The 22,512-nt window shown below is 36.9% G+C and overlaps 1 protein-coding gene and 1 pseudogene across 1 annotated transcript; both read left to right on the forward strand.

Annotated features, from left to right (window-relative positions):
• The first annotated feature begins 14,424 nt into the window (after positions 1 to 14,424).
• On the forward strand, positions 14,425 to 15,354 carry Tas2r124-ps1 (taste receptor, type 2, member 124, pseudogene 1; annotated as a pseudogene).
• A 4,854-nt stretch (positions 15,355 to 20,208) lies between these two features.
• Positions 20,209 to 21,153, forward strand: Tas2r13 (taste receptor, type 2, member 13). The gene is given in 1 exon segment (NM_023998.1): positions 20,209 to 21,153. A coding segment is annotated over 1 exon segment (945 nt).
• The last annotated feature ends 1,359 nt before the right edge of the window (positions 21,154 to 22,512 follow it).

Below are 22,512 nucleotides of genomic sequence, written 5' to 3' on the forward strand. Positions count from 1 at the left end.
GGATTCTTGGGGAAAGGGAGGTAATTGGGGGAGGATGGGGAGGGGAACATCCATGTAGAAGGAGAGGGAGAGGGGGGTAGGGGGATGTTGTCCTGGAAACTGGGAAAGGGAATAACATTTGAAATGTAAATAAGAAATACCCAATTTAATAACGATGGGGGAAAAAAAGAAAAAAATTTCCCTGTGCTTTTATAATTGTCATACAATATGTGGTTAATAAAAAACTCTAAGAAAATGTATGAACAGTGTGCTTAATGGTGAAATATGGAAACTTTTAGACAATTATATGTACAAGAAGATCTTTGTAGAAAATCTGTATATAGTAGCAAAAAAGAAAATAAGCAAAAGAGAATGAATAAATGGAATTATTTTCTTGCTTATAATGCATTTGCCTCATTAGTAATACAGTATCATCCATATCTTTATTATTAAGTATTCTGAGAATATTCATCAAGTTTCTCCAAAAATAATAATAAAATAGTTACTTAAAATCAATTACTATTTAGAACATGAAAGTTTCAAGTACTCTGTCACTTTGGTAAAAAAATTATAAGTAGCCTTAGAATTTAATTTTCATACTTATTAAACCATATTAAAGATCACTAAATGCATTTCTGAACAGATAGAAATATAAGTCTTGCTTTTGAGAAGACAGAATCAGGGGTTGGGGATTTAGCTCAGCGGTAGAGTGCTTGCCTTTCAGTCCCCAGCTCCAAAAAAAAAAAAGACAGAATCAATACTTTAAGTCAGATGCTAGAGTTTAGACCCTGTTTCCAGTGCTAGTTCAGTGAAAATCACAATGGGTTTCCAAAATACCTACTAAATTCCTAAAATTTTCATTAGAAAACAAACATGCAAGTATTGGTAAGGTAGGAAGCTTTTGCATGAAATCCATTGATGAGTGAGGTGCTTAATGAATTTTACAGAGTGAGAGCTCTCATTTTGACAAAGGATCTGTAAGTATTGTCTACTCTTCATGATTCTTTTCCCATTTGGAAAGTTACAGGGTATAATAAATCATTCCTTAAGTTATTGTTGACTACATCATAGCAATTAGTACATTTAATATAGTATAGGTATAAAAAATCATTCCTTAAGTTATTGTTGACTACATCATAGGAATTAGTACATTTAAGATAGTATAGTTATAATAACTAACTCATATATTAGTTTTATATTACTTATAATTGCAATAGAAGGCAAACAAATGTATGAGAAGAGGTGAAAAAGAGTATGTCCATCTGTTATGGCTTATGAACAACAATGTTGTAAGTATTAACTTTAAGCACTCAGGGTCTACTGGTTTTCAGTAAAACAAAAAGCTTTGTAAAAGTAACAAAAACTATAGAAATGCTGTTAAATTATTTTCCATCAATCAATGTTTTGTTTTTATTTTTTAAAAACAGTGTTTCTTTATGTATACCTGCCTATTCAGGAACTCACTTTGTAGACAAAGCTATCACTAACTCAGAGATCTGCTTTCCCTGTGCTAGGATCAAAGGTTTTCAACACCATCAATGGGCCTGTCCATCAATTTTTTTTCAGGTGCATGTTTTGTACACAGTGCTAAATTACATAGAGATAGTTACTTTCAAGTACAGTGTATCGAAATAACTAACTTCCCTATATAAACTGAACATGGCTCTATAACTAGGGTTTAAATTGTTACTGGGTAACCTCTATACTTGAAATCACAAATCATGTGGAAGTGTGAGAAGGTACCAACCACAAAACCATAAAAGAGAATTGGTCTTCCTTTTCGTGCTGGCAAATATGACTTAAGGGTACACTCCAATTTCTGCTAGTAAAGGTTGCAGTCTGTGGCCGTATCAAGCAGTGAAGGAAGAAATGGTTTTTGATATGTTCTGAGAGTAACTATACTTGTGGATTTATTTGTTATTTTATTATAGTCCTCCTTTCCTTGACATGAGCCATGGAATTTAAAAGAAAATTGCTTTAAATATGTACCAAGAAAAAAGAAGTTGGTAGACGTTTAGGTCAGAAAATAAATGTCTTACAATCAAAACTATTATGTGTACCATTTTCTCCTATGTCATTTGTAACATCCTATACCTCACATCAATATATTCTCCTGGAAGTCTTTTTTATGTGTTTGAAGCAGTAGTGGGATGTACTGCTTGGGTCAGAAGAATAAAGTTCAGTTAATTTACTTTAGAAAAATAAGTGTGCTAGTATTCAACTGTGATTAAAATGTGATGGTTCAATATATGGAAATTCATCAACAGAATCCACTATGTAAACAAATTAAAAAATAAAAAAACAAACACATGTCATCCCATTAGATGCTGAGAAGGCATTTGACAAAATTCAAAACCCATTCATGTGAAAAGTCTTGAAGTTTTGGAAAGATCAGGAATTCAATGCTTATACATAAACATAATAAAGCACTATACAGCAAACCAGTATCCAAAATCAAGCTAAATGAAGAGAAATGTGAAGCAATCCCACTAAAATCAGGGATTAGACAGGGCTGCCTACTCTCTCCCTACTTATTCAATATATTACAAATAGTCCTAGCCAATGCAAACAACAAAAGGAGGTCATACGGATACAAATTGGAAAGGAAGAAGTCAAAATATCACTATGTGCAGAAGATATGATAGTATACTTAAGTAACCCCAAAAGATCCACCAGAGAACTACTAAGCCTGATAAACAACCTCAGCAAAGTGGCTGGGTATAAAATTAACTCAAACAAACCAATAGCCTTCCTCTACTCAAGGATAAACAGGCTGAGAAAGAAATTAGGGAAATGACACTGTTCACAATAATCACAAATAATATAAAATATTGTAGTTATTATTTAGAATCAATGAAACTATAACCAAGCAAGTGAAAGATATGTATGGCAAGAACTTCAAGTCTCTGAAGAAAGAAACCGAAGATTCCAGAAAATGGAAAGATTGCCCATGCTCCTGCATTGGAAGGATTAAATTACTAAAAATCAACATCTTGCCAAAAAGCAACCTACAGATACAATGCAATTGCCATCAAAATTCCAAATCAATTTTTCATAGAGTTAGAAAGAGCAATTTTCAAATTCATTTGGAATAAGAAAAAAAATAGAATTGCAAAAACTATGCTCAACAATAAAAAAGAAAATTTCTGAGGGAATTAGCATCCCTGACTTCAAGCTGTATTATAGAGCAATAGTGATAAAAAGCTATTGTATTCGTACAGAGCCAGGCAGGCAGACCAATGGAATAGAATTGAAGACACAGAAATGAACCCAAACAACAATGGACACTTGATCCTTGACAAAGGAGCTAAAATTATTTAGTGGAAAAAGGAAAGCATTTTCGAAAATTGGTGCTCTTTCAACTGGAGATCAACATGTAGAAGAATGCAAATCGAACCATTCTTATCACCCTGTACAAAGTTTAATTCCAAGTGGATCAAGGACCTCCACATCTGTCCCACGCGCGACCTCGCCACCAAGAAAATACGCGGGGACATACGAATACTTGCGGCAGCCAAAACCTTTTATTAAATCTTAAAGAGAGCCCCGCGCGCCCGCATGGCGCGGCTTATATACACCCTAGCACGGCGCATCCACACCTGATTGGTCGCTTACCCATGATCTCATTAGGCATGCCCCGGAGTGGACAGAGACCTGGCACGAAGGCACTCTTGCACATGCGCACACAGTTAACTTCCTGAAAGGAAGTCGGCTGGCGCAGCCGAGGCCAGCGCCATCTTGTAATGGCGGAGGCTATCCTGCCCTTCCACGTGGGGCGCAGTGGAAGCCAGCAACATCTTGTGGTGGCGAATGTTAAAGTGGCCCTTTACATCTCCCCCTATTTATTTATATTTTATCACAAATCATTTATTTTATAACAAATCATGATCACCCTATCGCATGCAATGAGGAAACCTCAGCGATGTGGAAGGGCTGATCAAAGGATCATTGAGTCTCTCTCATCCCAGTGCAATGGATCCACAGATCCATGGGGTGCAAGAGCAGAGAACTCAGATACCGACTAATTTCTGAGCATAGATAACCAAATTCCAGGGGAGGCCCCTTGTACAATGGCCACAAGTGCTTGAGTGATAACGGCCTTGTCACGTTTCTGTTGAGATCTGAGTTTGCAAACCAACCATAGCATGAACACTAATCCACAGCATAGGGCTGCACCAAACAGAGCCACTCCTGATAAGTAGCAGCACCTCATCTGGTTCACCTCAGCTGTTACCACCAAGAGCCGTAGTCAAGCTGCTCCTATAATAGAATTTAAAATTCCCAATTGTTAGTAACTACTCCAGAAAGTTTACCCACTGTGCTTGCCTAACAATAGATTGGGGGAGGATAACTCTAGACACTGCAGACACAATCTCTGCAGCAGTAATGGCTGCTACAATAGTAGCGAAAGTGTCAAGGTCTTTTCCAGGACAGTTCAGGATCAGTCATTTTTCTCTGGAACAACCAGCAGACAATGGAACCATTTCTGAGATCTGTACAAGCAGGGCAGAGTTCACCAGTCCACAGCAGCTTTACGAAGGTGGCATTCCTGTGAAGCTACAGTCTGTAAAATGACCAGTTAAGGCAGTAAGAGTCACCAGGGAATGAACGGGGCAGCAACGGCTGGAGTCCAGTCTTCTCCAGAAAGCAGCAGTGCACAGAGGGTCAGAGTGCGGGCCATAGTGGGACGGGACACACGCAGCGGTAACACTGACTGCAGCAACGGCAAAATCTCTGTGATGACAAAGGATGAAGGGGAATCTTTCATCTTCCTCTCAGGGTAGAGGAATGACTCCAGGGACCCGAACCACGAAAGCTGAATCTTCATGCAACCAGGATCAGCAAGTCTCACCTGCCACTCAGGCAGCTGGCACACTCTTGTAGCATCCTGTAGAAAAAACACAAACATTCCCTCTTCCCCATATAAAATATCTGGACAGGACCATGTCAATATGTGGATCTTTCTATTTCACCTAGGCAGAAGTATGCCTAGTTGTAGGGTGCCATAAACTTTGGCATCCAAATTTTAAAATTGAAATAAAAGGAGCATTATTTAGCATACAGGGATAACTCCCCCTTTTTATTTATTAAGATATAGTAAAGATATTATTTATTAAGGTAAGTCCTCGAAGATTAAATTGAGGACATTGAGCACTTGTATTTATAAATTGACTTGTATACTAAATTATTGTCTCCAGCATTATTGTTTTGGATATATAAAGAATGAGATTTTTTGACTAATTGTTCCTATGTAAGGCCTATAATCTGTTTGGTATCATTGTCCTCCCTTGCCAAAGAGCCCAGGCAATCCAGTTTGAGTTCTTAAATGTCCTATAAAGGAACAGTACTTAGTGCTCTTAATCACTAAGCCATTTCTCTAGCACCTCACAAGCTTTATTTATCTAAACATAAGCATTAATTAGAAATGTCAAATCTTGTAAATATTGTCCAATTTCAGCCTTACTAGAAATCCCTGAGCTGGCAGAGTGAGGCTGGGAGTTGAAAGTAAGCAAATGGAGTCTTCCTCTTTTCATGAGGGTGTGTTATCAACTCCATTACCATTTTTAAAGAGCTGGGTCTATGGTTTTGTTTAGTTGTCTGAGCCAGAGCACTGAAAGGACAGTGAGTTGTCAGACAATTTACACTGAAATCACTCATTGATTTTAAGTAGAAAACCTGTCTCTAATAAAGCATTAAGTAATTGAAATCAATTGTAAACCACAAGCCACACATTGGCTATCAGAATGTGAATTGAAAGCTTGATTTAGAAACAGTGGCTAAACCACGGAATTTAATAATCTGTGTTGAAGCAACAGAAACTCAAGAGAATACACAAGTGATCCAATCATACATATAGCCTTTTCATTAGATGAACCACCTATAAATACAGTAAGCGCATTTCCTATGGGTTGTATGCACAAATATACAGGAAGTACAAAAGCATGCAAAGAGTAAAATTATCAATTTTGCCTGAAAAATTTGTATATGTAATAGGCCAAATATCAGAATTTTGTAATAACCAATTAACTGTTGTTTGGAATAAGATATGTTTTATCAGGTTTCTTTTTAAAATACTTCCATGACTCTAGTCCACAACTATGTATTAACACAGCTGAAGCTTTATCTCCAATGTGCATAACAAAGACCTAAGTCCTCTGGTAAGGTGAGGTACTTAGCCAATTAACATATCCTTAGAAGCTTGAAATTAATTTCAAATATTCTTTTCTGGAGTGGTGCAACAGCTACTCCCCAAATATTAAAGCTCATTTTGAGAGCAAAGGTTTGTAGTAAAAATTTCCATATACACTGAAAGATTTAAAGTTCTAACTTCTTATATTGAAGAAGCAACGAAATTACATAATATAAGGCTATTAGCCATTCTTAATGATTTCACTCTATGGGCTCTCTAAAATTATAAGCAGGCTCACGAAATGAAAACTCAAAATCAATCCTCTAAATCTATCTTGAAATGGCAGTTGGAGTAAGTAAACTGGCTGTAATGTTCTCACAAGTTCCAAAACTTCATCAATCCTTCTTAAATCTTGTAACAATCTCTACCTGTTTGATTTTTTCTTAATTAAAAATAAGTTTGAGTTAGTCAATGTAACACTGGCAATCCTTAATCACAATCTTTAAGTTCTCTTTGTAACACCAGAGCACAACCACAAGGTCACCTGAGTTCTGAGTACTTGACTAGGCAGCTGTCCTTGGGGCAGTGGAATTAGCATTAAAATACAGATAGCCTCAGGGCAAAACACAACTAGGAAAGCAAAACTCGACCTCCAACAAACTAGTACAAAGTTTGACTGCCAATTCCTATATATGAACGCACGATGGCATAGTGCAACACCCCACGAGCAAACTTGAGCCTCGGGACCACAGGTAAGACCAACTTTTCTGCTGCAAGTGACCTGCCTGGTGAATTCAAGACACAGGCCCACAGGAACAGCTGAAGACCTGTAGATAGGAAAAACTACACGCCCAAAAGCAGAACACTCTGTCCCCATAACTGGCTGAAAGAAAACAGGAAAACAGGTCTGCAGCACTCCTGACACACAGGCTTATAGGACAGTCTAGCCACTGTCAGAAATAGCAGAACAAAGTAACACTAGAGATAATCTGATGGCGAGAGGCAAGCGCAGGAACCCAAGCAACAGAAATCAAGACTACATGGCATCATCGGAGCCCAATTCTCCCACCAAAGCAAGCACCGAATATCCAAACACACCAGAAAAGAAAGATCTAGATTTAAATACACTTTTGATCATGATGCTGGAGGACTTCAAGAAACCCTTGAAGAATTCCCTTAGAGAAACACAGGAAAACATTAATAAACAAGTAGAAGCCTACACAGAGGAATCACAATAATCCCTAAAAGAATTCCAGGAAAACATAAATAAACAAGTAGAAGCCCATAGAGAGGAGTCACAAAAAATCCCTTAAAGAATTCCAGGAAAACACAATCAAACAGTTGAAGGAATTAAAATTGGAAATAGAAGCAATCAAGAAAGAACACATGGAAACAACCCTGGATATAGAAAAGCAAAAGAAGAGACAAGGAGCTGTAGATACAAGCATCACCAACAGAATACAAGAGATGGAAGAGAGAATCTCAGGAGCAGAAGATTCCATAGAAATCATCGACTCAACAGTCAAAGATAATGTTAAGTGGAAAAAGCTACTGGTCCAAAACATACAGGAAATCGAGGACTCAATGAGAAGATCAAACCTAAGGATAATAGGTATAGAAGAGAGTGAAGACTCCCAGCTCAAAGGACCAGTAAATATCTTCAACAAAATCATACAAGAAAACTTCCCTGACCTAAAGAAAGAGATACCCATAAGCATACAAGAAGCCTACAGAACTCCAAATAGATTGGACCAGAAAAGAAACACCTCCCATCACATAATAGTCAAAACACCAAATGCACAAAATAAAGAAAGAATATTAAAAGCAGTAAGGGAAAAAGGTCAAGTAACATATAAAGGCAGACCTATCAGAATCACACCAGACTTTTCGCCAGAGACTATGAGAGCCAGAAGATCCTGGACAGATGTCATACAGACCCTAAGAGAACACAAATGCCAGCCCAGGTTACTGTATCCAGCAAAACTCTCAATTAACATAGATGGAGAAACCAAGATATTCCATGACAAAACCAAATTTATACAATATATTTCTACAAATCCAGCACTACAAAGGATAATAAATGGTAAAGCCCAACATAAGGAGGCAAGCTATACCCTAGAAGAAGCAAGAAACTAATCGTCTTGGCAACAAAACAAAGAGAAGAAAAGCACACAAACATAACCTCATATCCAAATATGAATATAACAGGGAGCAATAATCACTATTCCTTAAAATCTCTCAACATCAATGGCCTCAACTCCCCAATAAAAAGACATAGATTAACAAACTGGATACACAACGAGGACCCTGCATTCTGCAGCCTACAGGAAACACACGTCAGAGACAAAGACAGACACTACCTCAGAGTGAAAGGCTGGAAAACAACTTTCCAAGCAAATGGTCGGAAGAAGCAAGCTGGAGTAGCCATTCTAATATCAAATAAAATCAATTTTCAACTAAAAGTCATCAAAAAAGATAAGGAAGGACACTTCATATTCATCAAAGGCAAAATCCACCAAGATGAACTCTCAATCATAAATTTCTATGTTCCAAATAGAAGGGCACCTACATACATAAAAGAAACCTTACTCAAATGTGTGCTCAAAGCACACATTGCACCTCACACAATAATAGTAGGAGATTTCAACACTTCACTCTCATCAATGGACAGACAGAAATTAAACAGAGACATAAAAAGACTAAGAGAATCATGAACCAAATGGACTTAACAGATATTTATAGAACATTCTATCCTAAAACAAAAGGATATACCTTCTTCTCACATCCTCATGGTACTTTCTCCAAAATTGACAGTATAATTGGTCATAAAAATGGCCTCAACAGGTACAGAAAGATAGAAATAATCTCATGCGTCCAATCAGACCACCCCGGGCTAAAGCTGGTCTTCAATAAAAATAAGGGAAGAATGCCCACATATACATGGAAGTTGAACAATGCTCTACTCAATGATAACCTGGTCAAAGAAGAAATAAAGAAAGAAATTAAAAACTTCTTAGAATTTAAAGAAAATGAAGGTACAACATAGCCAAACTATGGAAAACAATGAGAGCTGTGCTAAGAGGAAAACTCATAGCGGTGAGTGCCTGCAGATAAAAAGGAGAAAGCATATATCAGGAGCTTGACTGCACACCTAAAAGCTCTAGAACAAAAAGCAAATAAATCCAGGAGGAGTAGAAGGCAAGAAATAATCAAACAGAGAGCAATTACTCTTATACCTAAACCACACAAAGACCCAACAAAGAAAGAGAACTTCAGACCAATTTCCCTTATGAATTCAACGCAAAAATATTCAATAAAATTCTGGCAAACCGAATCCAAGAGCACATCAAAACAATCATCCACCATGATCAAGTAGGCTTCATCCCAGGCATGCAGGGATGGTTTAATATATGGAAAACCATCAACTTAATCTATTATATAAACAAACTGAAAGAACAAAACCACATGATCATTTCATTAGATGGTAAGAAACCATTTGACAAAATTCAACACCATTTCATGATAAAAGTCCTGGAAAGAATAGGAATTCAAGGTCCATACTTAACCTAGTAAAAGCCATATACTGCAAACCAGTAGCTAACATTAAACTAAATGGAGAGAAACTTGAAGCAATCCCACTAAAATCAGGGACTAGACAAGGCTGCCCACTCTCTCCCTACTCATTCAATATAGTTCTTGAAGTTCTAGCCAGAGCAATCAGACAACAAAAGGAGTTCAAGGGGATACAGATTGGAAAAGATAGTAAAATATCACTATTTGCAGATGATATGATAATATATTTAAGCGATCCCAAAAGTTCCACCAGAGAACTACTAAACCTGATAAACACCTTCAGCAAAGTAGCTGGGTATAAAACTAACTCAAATAAATCAGTAGCTTTCCTCTACACAAAAGATAAACAAGCTGAGAAAGAAATTAGGGAAACAACACCCTACTTAATAGTCCCAAATAATATAAAATACCTCAGTGTGACTTTAACCAAGCAAGTAAAATATCTGTATGATAAGAACTTCAAGACACTGAGGAAAGAAATTGAAGAAGACCTCAGAAGATGGAAAGATCTCCCATGCTCATGGATTGGCAGGATTAACATAGTAAAAACACCATTTTTCCAAGAGCTATCTACAGATTCAATGCAATCCCCATCAAAATACCAATCCAATTCTTCAAAGAGTTAGACAGAACAATTTGCAAATTCATCTGGAATAACAAAAAACCCAGGATAGCTAAAACTATCCTCAACAATAAAAGGACTTCTGGGGGAATCACAATCCCTGAACTCAAGCAGTGTTACAGAGTACTAGTGATAAAAATTGTATGGTATTGGTATAGAGACAGACAGAGCAGTGGAATAGAATTGAAGACCCAGAAATGAACCGACACACAGATGGTCACCTGATTTTTAACAAAGGAGCCAAAACCATCCAATGGAAAAAAGATACCATTTCAGCAAATTGTGCTGGTTCAACTGGAGTTCATCATGTAGAAGAATTCAGATGGATCCATGCTTACCACCCTGTACAAAGCTTAAGTCCAAGTGGATCAAGGACCTCCACATCAACCCAGATACACTCAAAGTAGTAGAAGAAAAAGTGGGGAAGCATCTCGAACACATGAGCAATGGAGAAAATTTCCTGAACAAAACACCAATGGCTAATGCTCTAAGATCAAGAATCGACAAATGGGATCTCATAAAACTGTAAAGAAAAGGACACTGTTGTTAGGACAAAACGGCAACCAACAGATTGGGAAAAGATCTTTACCAATCCTACAACAGATAGAGGCCTTATATCCAAAATATACAAAGGACTCAAGAAATTAGACCGCAGGGAGACAAATAACCCTATTAAAAATGGGGTTCAGAGGTAAACAGAGAATTCACAGCTGAGGAATGCCCAATGGCTGAGAAACACCTAAAGAAATGTTCAACATCTTTAGTCATAAGGGAAATGCAAATCAAAACAACCCTGAGATTTCACCTCACACCAGTGAGAATGGCTAAGATCAAAAACTCAGGTGACAGCAGATGCTGGCGAGGATGCAGAGAAAGAGGAACACTCCTCCATTGTTGGTGGGATTGCAGACTGGTACAACCATTCTGGAAATCAGTCTGGAGGTTCCTCAGAAAATCAGACATTGAACTACCTGAGGACCCAGCTATACCCCTCTTGGGCATATACCCAAAAGATGCCCCAACATATAACAAAGACACGTGCTCCACTATGTTCATAGCAGACTATTTATAATAGCCAGAAGATGGAAAGGACCCAGATGCCCTTCAACAGAGGAATGGATACAGAAAATGTGGTACATCTACACAATGGATTATCAAAACCAATGACTTTATGAAATTCATAGGCAAATGGATGGAACTGGAAAATATCATCCTGAGTGAGGTAACCCAATCACAGAAAAACACACATGGTATGCACTCATTGATAAGTGGCTATTAGCCTAAATCCTCAAATTACCCTAGATGCACAGAACACATGAAACTCAAGAAGAATGACCAAAATGGGAATGCTTCACTCCTTCTTCAAAAGGGGAACAAGAATATCCTTGGGAGGGAATAGGGAGGCAAAGTTTAGAACAGAGGCAGCAGGAACACCCATTCAGAGCCTGCCCCACATGTGGCCCACACATACACAGCCACAAAACTAGATAAGATGGATGAAGCAAAAAAGTGCAGGCAGACAAGAGCCAGATGTACATCTCTCCTGAGAGACACAGCTAGAATAGAGCAAATACATATGCAAATGCCAGCAGCAAACCACTGAACTGAGAACGGGGTCCCCGTTGAAGGAATCAGAGAAAGGTCTGGAAGAGCTTGAAGGGGCTCGAGATCCCATATGTACAACAATGCCAACCAACCAGAGCTTCTAGTGACTAAGTCACTACCCAAAGTCTATACATGGACTGACCCTGGGCTCCAACGTCATAGGTAGCAATGTAAGAGCACCAGTGGAAGGAGAAGCCCTTGGTCCTGCCAAGACTGAACCCCCAGTGAACGTGATTGTTGGGGGGAGGGTGGTAATGGGGAGAGGTTTGGGAGTGGAAGCCCCTATAGAAGTGGAGGGGGAGGGGTTAGGGGGATGTTGGCCCGGATACCGGGGAAGGGGAATAACAATCGAAATGTAAATAAGAAATACTCAAGTTAATAAAGATAAAAAATAAAAAGATTAAAAAAAAGAAGAGATATTGTTTCACAACCTAAAGCTAACCGCTAACACAAAAGGGTAAAAATGTCATACCTGAAGATAAGACTAAAAGTAGGAAGAATAATTTAGTGTGATTTGTACTTACAAACCTGAAAGGTTTCACAGTTCAAACATATTCCTCATGGAGTAATACTACCGTGCATGCTTGCTATCCAAAAAAGCAAGACTTCATAAATAGATAACTACCTTGGTTGGTCTTTTTGGTGCGACAATCTAAGGTTAGGTGGACAACATCTAGAGCGCATTCCCTGCAAATGTAGTGAGAACAAGTAAAATAAAGACAAACATTTTAGTAAAATAGAAAGAAAACAATATATGTAAGAGGCTCAAGGTGGGCAGAGCTTGTTAGGTTTTGTGACAGTTTAAAGCCGACAAAGATTTGTTTAGTCCAATTTGGATTATGCAAAGATTTGGTTTCTGAAATGGTAGTGCCTGTCTGTTGCAGATCTCTTCAAGGGACTTCTGTACATCCCAGTTATTCTTCTACTGTATAAATTGTTTTCTGATGTCTCTTTGATCCCCATGGATGCTGAGATGTAAAGATTGCATGCTCACAAAGTTAGAACAAGTCTTTTCTCTTTCAAACACAAATATCCCCTTCTATAACTGATTTGAAATTTCTTGATATATAAAAGGGAGAATGTAGAAAAGAGACTCTCTTCCTTGATATTGAAAACAATGTAAATCAAATTTGAAACTTACCAAAGATAATTTAAATACAATATAAATGTCCAAGTGTCTCATGCACCATCTGACAAAGTCTGAGTGATTAATAAAATGCAACACTTTTCAATGTGTAATTGTCAATTAGCAGATTAACATTTTTCTTTTATCAGAAGACACAATGATCTATTGTAAAGGCTAAAACAGTTTTCAAAGTATTTTATCAACATGAATTTTAAACTAAATCTTTTTTAGCTCTGCATCCCTTTTTTATTATTTATTTTATTGATTTGCATTTCAAATACTATCCCCCTTCCTGGTTTCCCCTCAGTAAATCCCTGCTCACATCACCCTCCCCCCTGCTTCTATGAGGGAGCTCACCCACCCACCTACCCACCCTAGCATTCCCCTACACTGGGGTATGTAGTCTTCATAGGACCAAGGGCCTCCCCTCCCATTGGTATCAAATATGCTGATGCTAAGAAGAGCTTACTAATAGGAGCCTGGCATGGCTCTCTTCTAAGAGGCTATCAGCTTTGCCAGATCCTGACCAATAGAGCTCTTGATGCTTGCAGCCAGCCATTGAACTGTGCATGGGGATTGCAATGGGGTCATGGGGGAAGGACTGAAGATGTTAAAGGGGTTTACAACACCATAGGAAGAAACACATTATCAACAAACCTAGAACTCCCAGGGACCAAACCACCTTTCAAAAAGTATACATGAAGGGACTCATGGCTCCAGCTGCTTAAATTAAAAATCTTACACAAGTCTATACGTTTTTGAATTCTGCCTTATTTTCTTCTGAAGTATAAAGAGAAGTTGACTATTCTCCATGAATCCACCTTTCTCTCTATGAATCCAGGTTTAACTTTCAGTGTGGAAAAAATAGGACCTGAACTCAGGGGAAATTGATGTTCTATGAGAAAAACACATACTTGACTCTGAATGACTTTTAAGTCTTCAGTGGCAAGACTCACAACTGAGCACAATTATTTTTAATTTATATTCATTGAACAAGGTTTTTGTAATATTTGTACCTCAGGGCTCAAAACATCATAAGCAAATTTTCTAAATCTAAGAAGGTCAGAGATGCAAAACAGTAGGAAATAATTTCTTGATTTTCATACCAACAAATACGTTTTGTCCTTTGTTCCTAAATCATCTACCAAATATTTCAGCCCACAACAATCACATAAAAACATTATCTAGGACTTAACAGAGAACTGAAAAAAATGTAACAGATTAAATACCAAGTTGGAAGATGCTTGGCCTCCCTTATAATTGGGCATTGCAGAAGGAGGAGGACAAAGAGGAGAAATATTTTAACTACACAGTGGACCACATGCCAAGCACTTGATCAGTACAAGAGGAGCAGTGATATTAAATCCTTTGGATTTTCTTTGTTTCAATATGGTATCTGTCCTGCACAGCATCTCCACCATTATAATAATCACAGAGTTCATTTGGGGAAATTTAAGCAATGGTTTGATAGTGCTGAAGAACTGTCTTGATTGGATCAATATAAAAGAGCTTTCCACACTTGATCAGATACTCATTCTCTTGGCAATTTCCAGAATTAGTCTCATCTGGGAGACATTACTCATGTGGGTTAAAGATAAATTAGTTTCATCTATTACCATCGAAGAATTAAAAATGATTATGTTCAGTTTTATGCTATCTAGCCACTTCAGTCTCTGGCTTGCTACAGCTCTAAGCACCTTCTATTTATTCAGAATAGCTAACCACTCCTGGCAGATCTTTCCCTACTTAAAATGGAGACTAAAACAGCTGATTGTGCAGATGCTACTGGGAAGCGTGGTGTTCTTGATTGCAAATATAATACAAATAACCATCACTCTTGAAAAGAGGTTCTATCAATATAAAGGAAACACAAGTGTGAATTCCATAGAGAATGAGTTTGCACTTTTGATATAGATGATGTTCTTTAACATGACTATGTTCTCTGTGATACCACTTTTATTGGCCCTGATTTCTTTTTTTCTGCTAATCTTCTCTTTGTGGTAACATCTCCAGAGGATGCAGCTCAATTCCAGAGAAGATAGAGACCCTAGTACCAAGGCTCACAGGAATGCCCTAGGAATTATGGTCTCTTTCCTCTTGCTCTATACTATGTATGTCCTCTCTCTTCTTATATCATGGATTGCTCAGAAGAATCAAAGTGAACTGGTTCACATTATTTGTATGATAACTTCATTCTTGAATCCTTCAGTCCACTCATCTATCCTGATTCTGGGTAACTGTAAATTAAAGCAGAGTACTCTTTGTATACTGAGGCAACTGGGATGTAGGCTGAAATCACAGAATACAGCAACTACATAAGACATCCAACAACCTACGGGGTTTTAGATACAAACAAATCTATGAGGAAGTAATTCACTAACTTTTTCTCCTTATGATAGAGTAACAATTTTTTAGTAGTAAATATAAATCACTGACTAAGGCTCACATAACAGCTATTTTAACATTAAATCAAAGCAGAAGTGTCAGCACATACCTTTAATCATACATCTCCTTCAAACACAGCATTCAAGAGGAAGGTGGATCTCTGCCAGTTCAATGAAAGTCCAATTTAAATGGTCATTTCCAGGAAAATCCGGGATATGTAGTGGGACTCATTCTTTAAAAGTTTTTCAACAAATTAAAATTTTGCAAGATCTCATTTTATGAAGTTTATATAGGTAATGTTGCAGAATCATTTGTATATGTATGAGAAATTATTGGCCAAGAGTTTATTCACAGAATAACAAAGTTTCTCTATCACTCTCCTGCCTGGTGACAAATACAACCTAAAAAGAAGTGATGATTGGAGGAAGAAAAATCAGCCAGATAGAGGTGCATGGAAACAGGTATCTACTTACAAATTTACACTGTGTAATCTTTATTCTGGTTGCTAGATATACAGCTTACTTTAAAGAATATAGTCTATATGTTGTGAATATATGTTTTATTAATATGTGTGCTATACTCAAAATAGTCAAATTTACTTATTTACAAAGTTCCTTTCTTGTACCTGGAACATAATGCCCTAGCAAACACAAATTATTGAAAAAAAGTTTTATTTCAGCCCACAGTTCAAGGATATTTTATTCCCTTCTTCAGCTTCTAACATCATGAAGATGACTATAATTAATTTAAAAAACATTAACATATTTTACAACCATAGAATTTTCTATATACTATGTAGAGTTACATATTTTAGATTTTATAAATATAGTTTTGCAAGTCTTCCACTCATAATGCAAACTTTAATGTTTATTATTATATGCCTTTGAAATTAGTGGAAGATTTCATTGAGGGTATAAGGTGTTTTGTTTAACACTGTATGTGTTTTTTACTGAACCAGAACTTCCATGGACTCAAAGTGACTATTCTTTTTATATTCATAGGTGTTTCTTCCGTGCATATTCTTTTAATATTAGAAAATAATTAACATTATTAGGGTGCTGAGATGTGGCATCCGAGTGTTAAGGCTGTGTGCTCATATTCCAGCTACTATACGATTTTAAGGAAAATAAAAACATTTCTGTACTATACTGAATATCAAAAAACCAGAAACCTCAGAGCTCCCTGGAACTAAATCACTAACCAAAGAATACACATGAAGTGACTCATAGATCCAGTCGCATATGCAGCACAGGATGGGCCTTTTTGGGCATCAATGGGGCAAGGCCCTTGGCCCTATGAAGGCTTAATGCCCCAGTGTAGAGGAGTGCTAGGTCAATGAGGCAAGAGTCAGTGGGTGAGTAGGGATCACCCTAATAGAAGCAGGGGGCAGGGATGGATAGGGGGTTTGTGAAGGGGAAACTGGGAAGGGGGATAACATTTAAACTATAGATAAATAAAATATCCAATAAAAATGGGAAAAACAGAAAAAAAAAACAGTTCTGAGTATCCCACTCTCTTTCTTTTTTCTTTTTTTTATTATTAACTTGAGTATTTCTTATATATATTTCGAGTGTTATTCCCTTTCCCGGTTTCCGGGCAAACATCCCCCTCCCCCCTCCCCTTCCTTATGGGTGTTCCCCTCCCAACCCTCCCCCCATTGCCGCCCTCCCCCCCATAGTCTAGTTCACTGGGGGTTCAGTCTTAGCAGGACCCAGGGCTTCCCCTTCCACTGGTGCTCTTACTAGGATATTCATTGCTACCTATGAGGTCAGAGTCCAGGGTCAGTCCATGTATAGTCTTTAGGTAGTGGCTAAGTTATACATTGTCTTGTGAAATTTTTAGTAAGATCTTGTGGGCAAGTCATGTTCTTTCAGAATGAGTTAAGCCCATAGAGAGTTCCCAGTTTGCTTTGACAATGTAATGAGTTCAGAGAAAGACCAAGTATCAGCCTACACACTTATGTGTCCACCAAGACCATCGAAGAAACAGGAAAAACAAAAATAGAAATTTGCTAAAGCAAATGGCAAAGTGATGTCTTGTTTTGGAAAGAAGCACATAGTATACTAATTTATTTGATCATGATCAACATTTTTTTTCCAGATTTTACTATATTTGTTGTTGACATAAAGTATAGAATATTTAAATCCTACTTTAACAACATACAAGAGAAATATTAGTTAACTTATAAAAATATGAAGAGAATGAACATTAAATTGTCATGTATGTTACCTATTTTATACATATTTGATACATATTTGATGATTTTTCTTACAACACTGACAAATATAATATTAGGATAGTAATAGTAGCAGTATATTTGACTGCATTTATATTTAATTGAGCTCAGAAAAATATTGAATTCTTTTGATTAGAAAAACTATAAATCATTCCAGAAACATAAATTTTCATTTTTATACATACACATTGCCAGTTACACCACCACCAGTTATTGACGATGCTTTCTTTTTTCCATTGTATATTTTTGGATTCTTTGTCAAAGATCACATTTCCATAAGCACGTGGTTTTATTTCTGGGTCTTTAATTCTATTTCATTGATCAAACAGTTTGTTTTTGTGCCAATATCACATACTTTTGATCACTATTCCTCTGTAGTAGAGGATGAGGTCAGGGATTGCAGTTAGGCTTTTCTTTATGGTTAAGAATTGTTTTTGCTATTCTGTTTGTTGTTGTTGTTTTGTTTTGTTTTGTTTTGTTGTTCTTTTTGCCTTTCTAGGTAAATTTTAGGATTGCTATTTCCATGACTTTGAAAAATTGTGTTGGGATGTTGATGGGGATTGCATCGAATCTGTAAATTTTCATTGTTAGGATGGCCATTTCTACTATGTTAATTCTGTTAATCCATGAGCAGGGGGGAATCTCTCTGTTTTCTGAGATCTTCTTTGATTTCTTTCTTGAGAGACTTAAATTTATTGTCATACAGATCTTTCACTTATTTGGATAGATTTATCCCATGATATTTTATATTATTTGTGGCTATTGTAAAGAAAGTTGTTTTGCTAATTTATTTCTCAGCCTGTTTATCATTTTTATAGAGGAAGGCTACTATTTTGAGTTAATTTTATACCTGGCCCCTTTGCTGAAGTTGTTTTTCAGCTGAAGAAGTTTTCTGATTCAATTTTTGGAGTTGCATATGTATACTATCATATCATTGGCAAATAGTGATACTTTTATTTCTTCTTTGCCAATTTGTATCCCCTTGATCTCTTTTAGTTGTCTTATTATTTTAGCTAGCATTTTGAGCACTATATTGAATAGATATGGAGGAGTGCACATCTTTTTCTTGTCCTCAATTTCAGTGGGATTGCTTCAAGTATCTCTCCATTGAATTTGATATTAGCTGTTGGTTGCAGTAAATTGCTTTTATTATGTTTAGGTATGGTCCTTGAATTCCTAATATCTCCAATACTTTTAACATGATGGGGTGTTGTATTTTGTCAAATGTTTTTTCTGTATCTAAGGAGATGATCATGTGATTTTTTTATTTGAGTTTGTTTATATAGTGGATCATGTAAATGGATTTTTGTATATCAAGCCAACCAAGTATCTCTGGGATGAAGCCTACTTGAGCAGGTTCTTAGATTCTGTTTGCAAGAATTTTATTTTGTATTTTTTGCATCAATATTCATAAGTGAGATTGGTTTGAAATTCTCTTTTTTGGTTGGGTCCTTAGGTTGTTTAGGTATCAAAGTAATTGTGGCTTCATAGAATGAAATATGTAGTGTTTCTTCTGTTTATATGTTATAGACTAGTTTAAGGAATACTCATCTGAGGTCTTTTTTGAAGAATTTGAACTAAATCCATCTGACTCTGGACTTTTACTTACTTGATATATATGACTAAGACCAGGGAAAATGGAGAGCAAAGATGCTTCCAATATATTGATGGTAAATATCTTATTGCTCTGAGAATCACTTGATCAAAGGTGTATGACTAATGAAATATAGACCTTTCAATGTCATGAATTATGTACTTATTAAAGGAAATATTTCCTCATATAGCAACATAATTATACTTTACAATTGTCAAAATGAAAATAATGTTGCAAGTACATTATTTACATGAATATTAAATTTGCCCTTTTCCTTAAACCAACATATTTTCACATATTTTCTGACTCTCAAAAGAGAGAGAATTGAGGAGAGAGGGACAGAGGGAAAGGCAGAGGGAGAGGTCCTGACTTTTTACAAGAATACCTCTTTCCTTCTTTGGTTGCCACCTTTCACTCTAAGTGTGGAAAATGTAGAGCCTGAGCTCTGGGGAAAACAGAAGTCTGGTGATGAACACCAACCATCCTTTGCACGTTTTCTATGTCCTTAGTGGCAAGGCTGTAGAGCAGAAGTCTTCAGTTAGTTTTATTTTTGTAACTTTGTGAACTAGAAGCTCACAATGCAAACTGGGCAAACCAAATTTCCTTAAATTGATACAGGCAGAACATGCAAAACAGTGGAAAAGTCATATCTTGATTAGCATCTCTGCATTGTGAGTTTGCCTTTATTTCTTAAATCATCTGATTAGTATTTAGGCTCTGATAAGGACAAAGACATGCGGGCTAGGACTCACCAGAGAATCTCAGGAAATAAAAGAAACATTTAAGAAAATATGTAGATTAAATATCAAACAGGAAATGTTCAGCTTGTTGTATTTTCAGAGATTTAAAAGGGAGCAGAGCAAAGAGAAGAAAGAATTATCTGCACAGTGGATAACTCATGGACCACTTGGTGTTCCAGTAATGAGCAGCACTGTTATATCTCAGGCTTTCTAAGATCATGGAACCTGTCATTCACGTCTTTGCCACTCTACTAATACATGTGGAGTTCATTTTTGGGAATCTGAGCAATGGATTTATAGTGTTGTCAAACTTCTGGGACTGGGTCATTAAACGAAAACTTTCCACAATTGATAAAATTCTTCTTACATTGGCAATTTCAAGAATTACTCTCATCTGGGAAATGTATGCTTGTTTTAAAATTGTATATGGTTCATCTTCATTTATATTTGGGATGAAGTTACAAATTCTTTATTTTGCCTGGATCCTTTCTAGTCACTTCAGCCTCTGGTTTGCCACAGCTCTCAGCATCTTTTACTTACTCAGAATAGCTAACTGCTCCTGGAAGATCTTCCTGTATTTGAAATGGAGACTTAAACAAGTGATTGTGGGGATGTTGCTGGCAAGCTTGGTGTTCTTGCCTGGAATCCTGATGCAAAGGACTCTTGAAGAGAGGCCCTATCAATATGGAGGAAACACAAGTGAGGATTCCATGGAAACTGACTTTGCAAGGTTTACAGAGCTGATTCTTTTCAACATGACTATATTCTCTGTAATACCATTTTCATTGGCCTTGATTTCTTTTCTCCTGCTAATCTTCTCTTTGTGGAAACATCTCCAGAAGATGCAGCTCAGTTCCAGAGGACATGGAGACCCTAGCACCAAGGCCCACAGAAATGCTTTGAGAATTATGGTCTCCTTCCTCTTGCTCTACACTTCATATTTCCTGTCTCTTCTTATATCATGGATTGCTCAGAAGCATCACAGTAAACTGGTTGACATTATTGGTATTATTACTGAACTCATGTATCCTTCAGTCCACTCATTTATCCTGATTCTAGGAAATTCTAAATTAAAGCAGACTTCTCTTTGGATACTGAGTCATTTGAAATGTAGACTGAAAGGAGAGAATATTTTAACTCCATCTGGCAAACCAATTAACTAGCTGTTATATATTCTGTATTGCAAACAAATCAGTGAGTTAGTGGTTCAAGGATTCCATCCTTGACTTATTGTATCATGGAAGTCATATAGGGAGAGGCTGAACAAGATATCTTCTGTAAATTGGCAAGGGTTGCATATAGTACTGGTACTGGGACACCATCCAACCATAAAACCTTCTAACCATAACCTATCTGACTGCAAGATATGCTGGGACAATGGTGGCTCAGAGATTTTGGGACTGGCCAACCAATGTCTATTCTTTCTTGAGGCTCACTCAATAAGGAGGCCATGCCCAACTCTTCCTGGATGGCCAGGAACCAGAATCTCTGATGGCCCAATGATCTATGGTAGAACCAAGCATTACTGGAAAAAAGAAATAATCACTTTGATGAATGGTCAAATATTTCCTAAATATATTCTGATACACTTGTACATCATTTCTCTTTCCCAATCATCATCACAGGGACTTCTCCCCAGCACCTGATGGGAACAGATACCAAAATCTACAGCCAAATACTAAATGCAGGTTGGGGAACTCCACAAAAGACTGGAAGGAAGTACTGTGAGAGCCAGAGTGGTCCAGAACACTAGGAGAACACAGAACATCGAATTAACTAAGCAGCACTCATAGGGTTAATGTAAAATAAAGCAGCAGTCACATAGACTGCACAGGTGTACTCTAGATCCTCTGCATATATGTTGTGGTTGTCAAACTTGGGAGTTTTGTTGGACTAATAACAATGTGAATAAGTAAGTCTCTGACACTTATTCCCGCTCTTGGAACCCTTTTCCACATTTTGTATTGTCTTACCACCTTGATATGAAGGTTTCTGAATAGTCTTTTTGCATCTTGTTACTTCATATTTTGCTATTATCTCTGGGAGGTCTACTGTCTTCTGAAGGGAAACAGTGGAGCAGTGGATCTGAGGGAGGGTTTATGTGGGGAGGAGAAAAATACGAGGAAACAAGGAAAAGATGATGTGGTTGAGAAGCATTGTATGAGAGAATAAATTTTCAAATCAGAGAAACAAAAGTGTCTTTACATAAAATACACATCACTTAAAGAACAAATAATATTATTGAACTCTACTATTTAAAGATCATTTAAATAGACATGATGATGATTTTTATGATTTTTATGTATAATACTGACATTTTGACATCGTCACAGAAATCATTAATAGATTCAATTGCCTTATTAACATATCAGAAAGTGATTTTAACAAAAGTAAGCATGCAATTACCACTTAGTTGTTAACTACAAACCTGTAACTTATGCTCTTAATGGCCAATTTTAAACTAACTGGTTGAGAATTTGAAGTAATTAATTACTTGACTGTACCATGAACCTCTGATTACA

The sequence above is a fragment of the Rattus norvegicus genome, chromosome 4, assembly GCF_036323735.1.
Source record: "Rattus norvegicus strain BN/NHsdMcwi chromosome 4, GRCr8, whole genome shotgun sequence".
Lineage (NCBI taxonomy): Eukaryota > Metazoa > Chordata > Mammalia > Rodentia > Muridae > Rattus > Rattus norvegicus.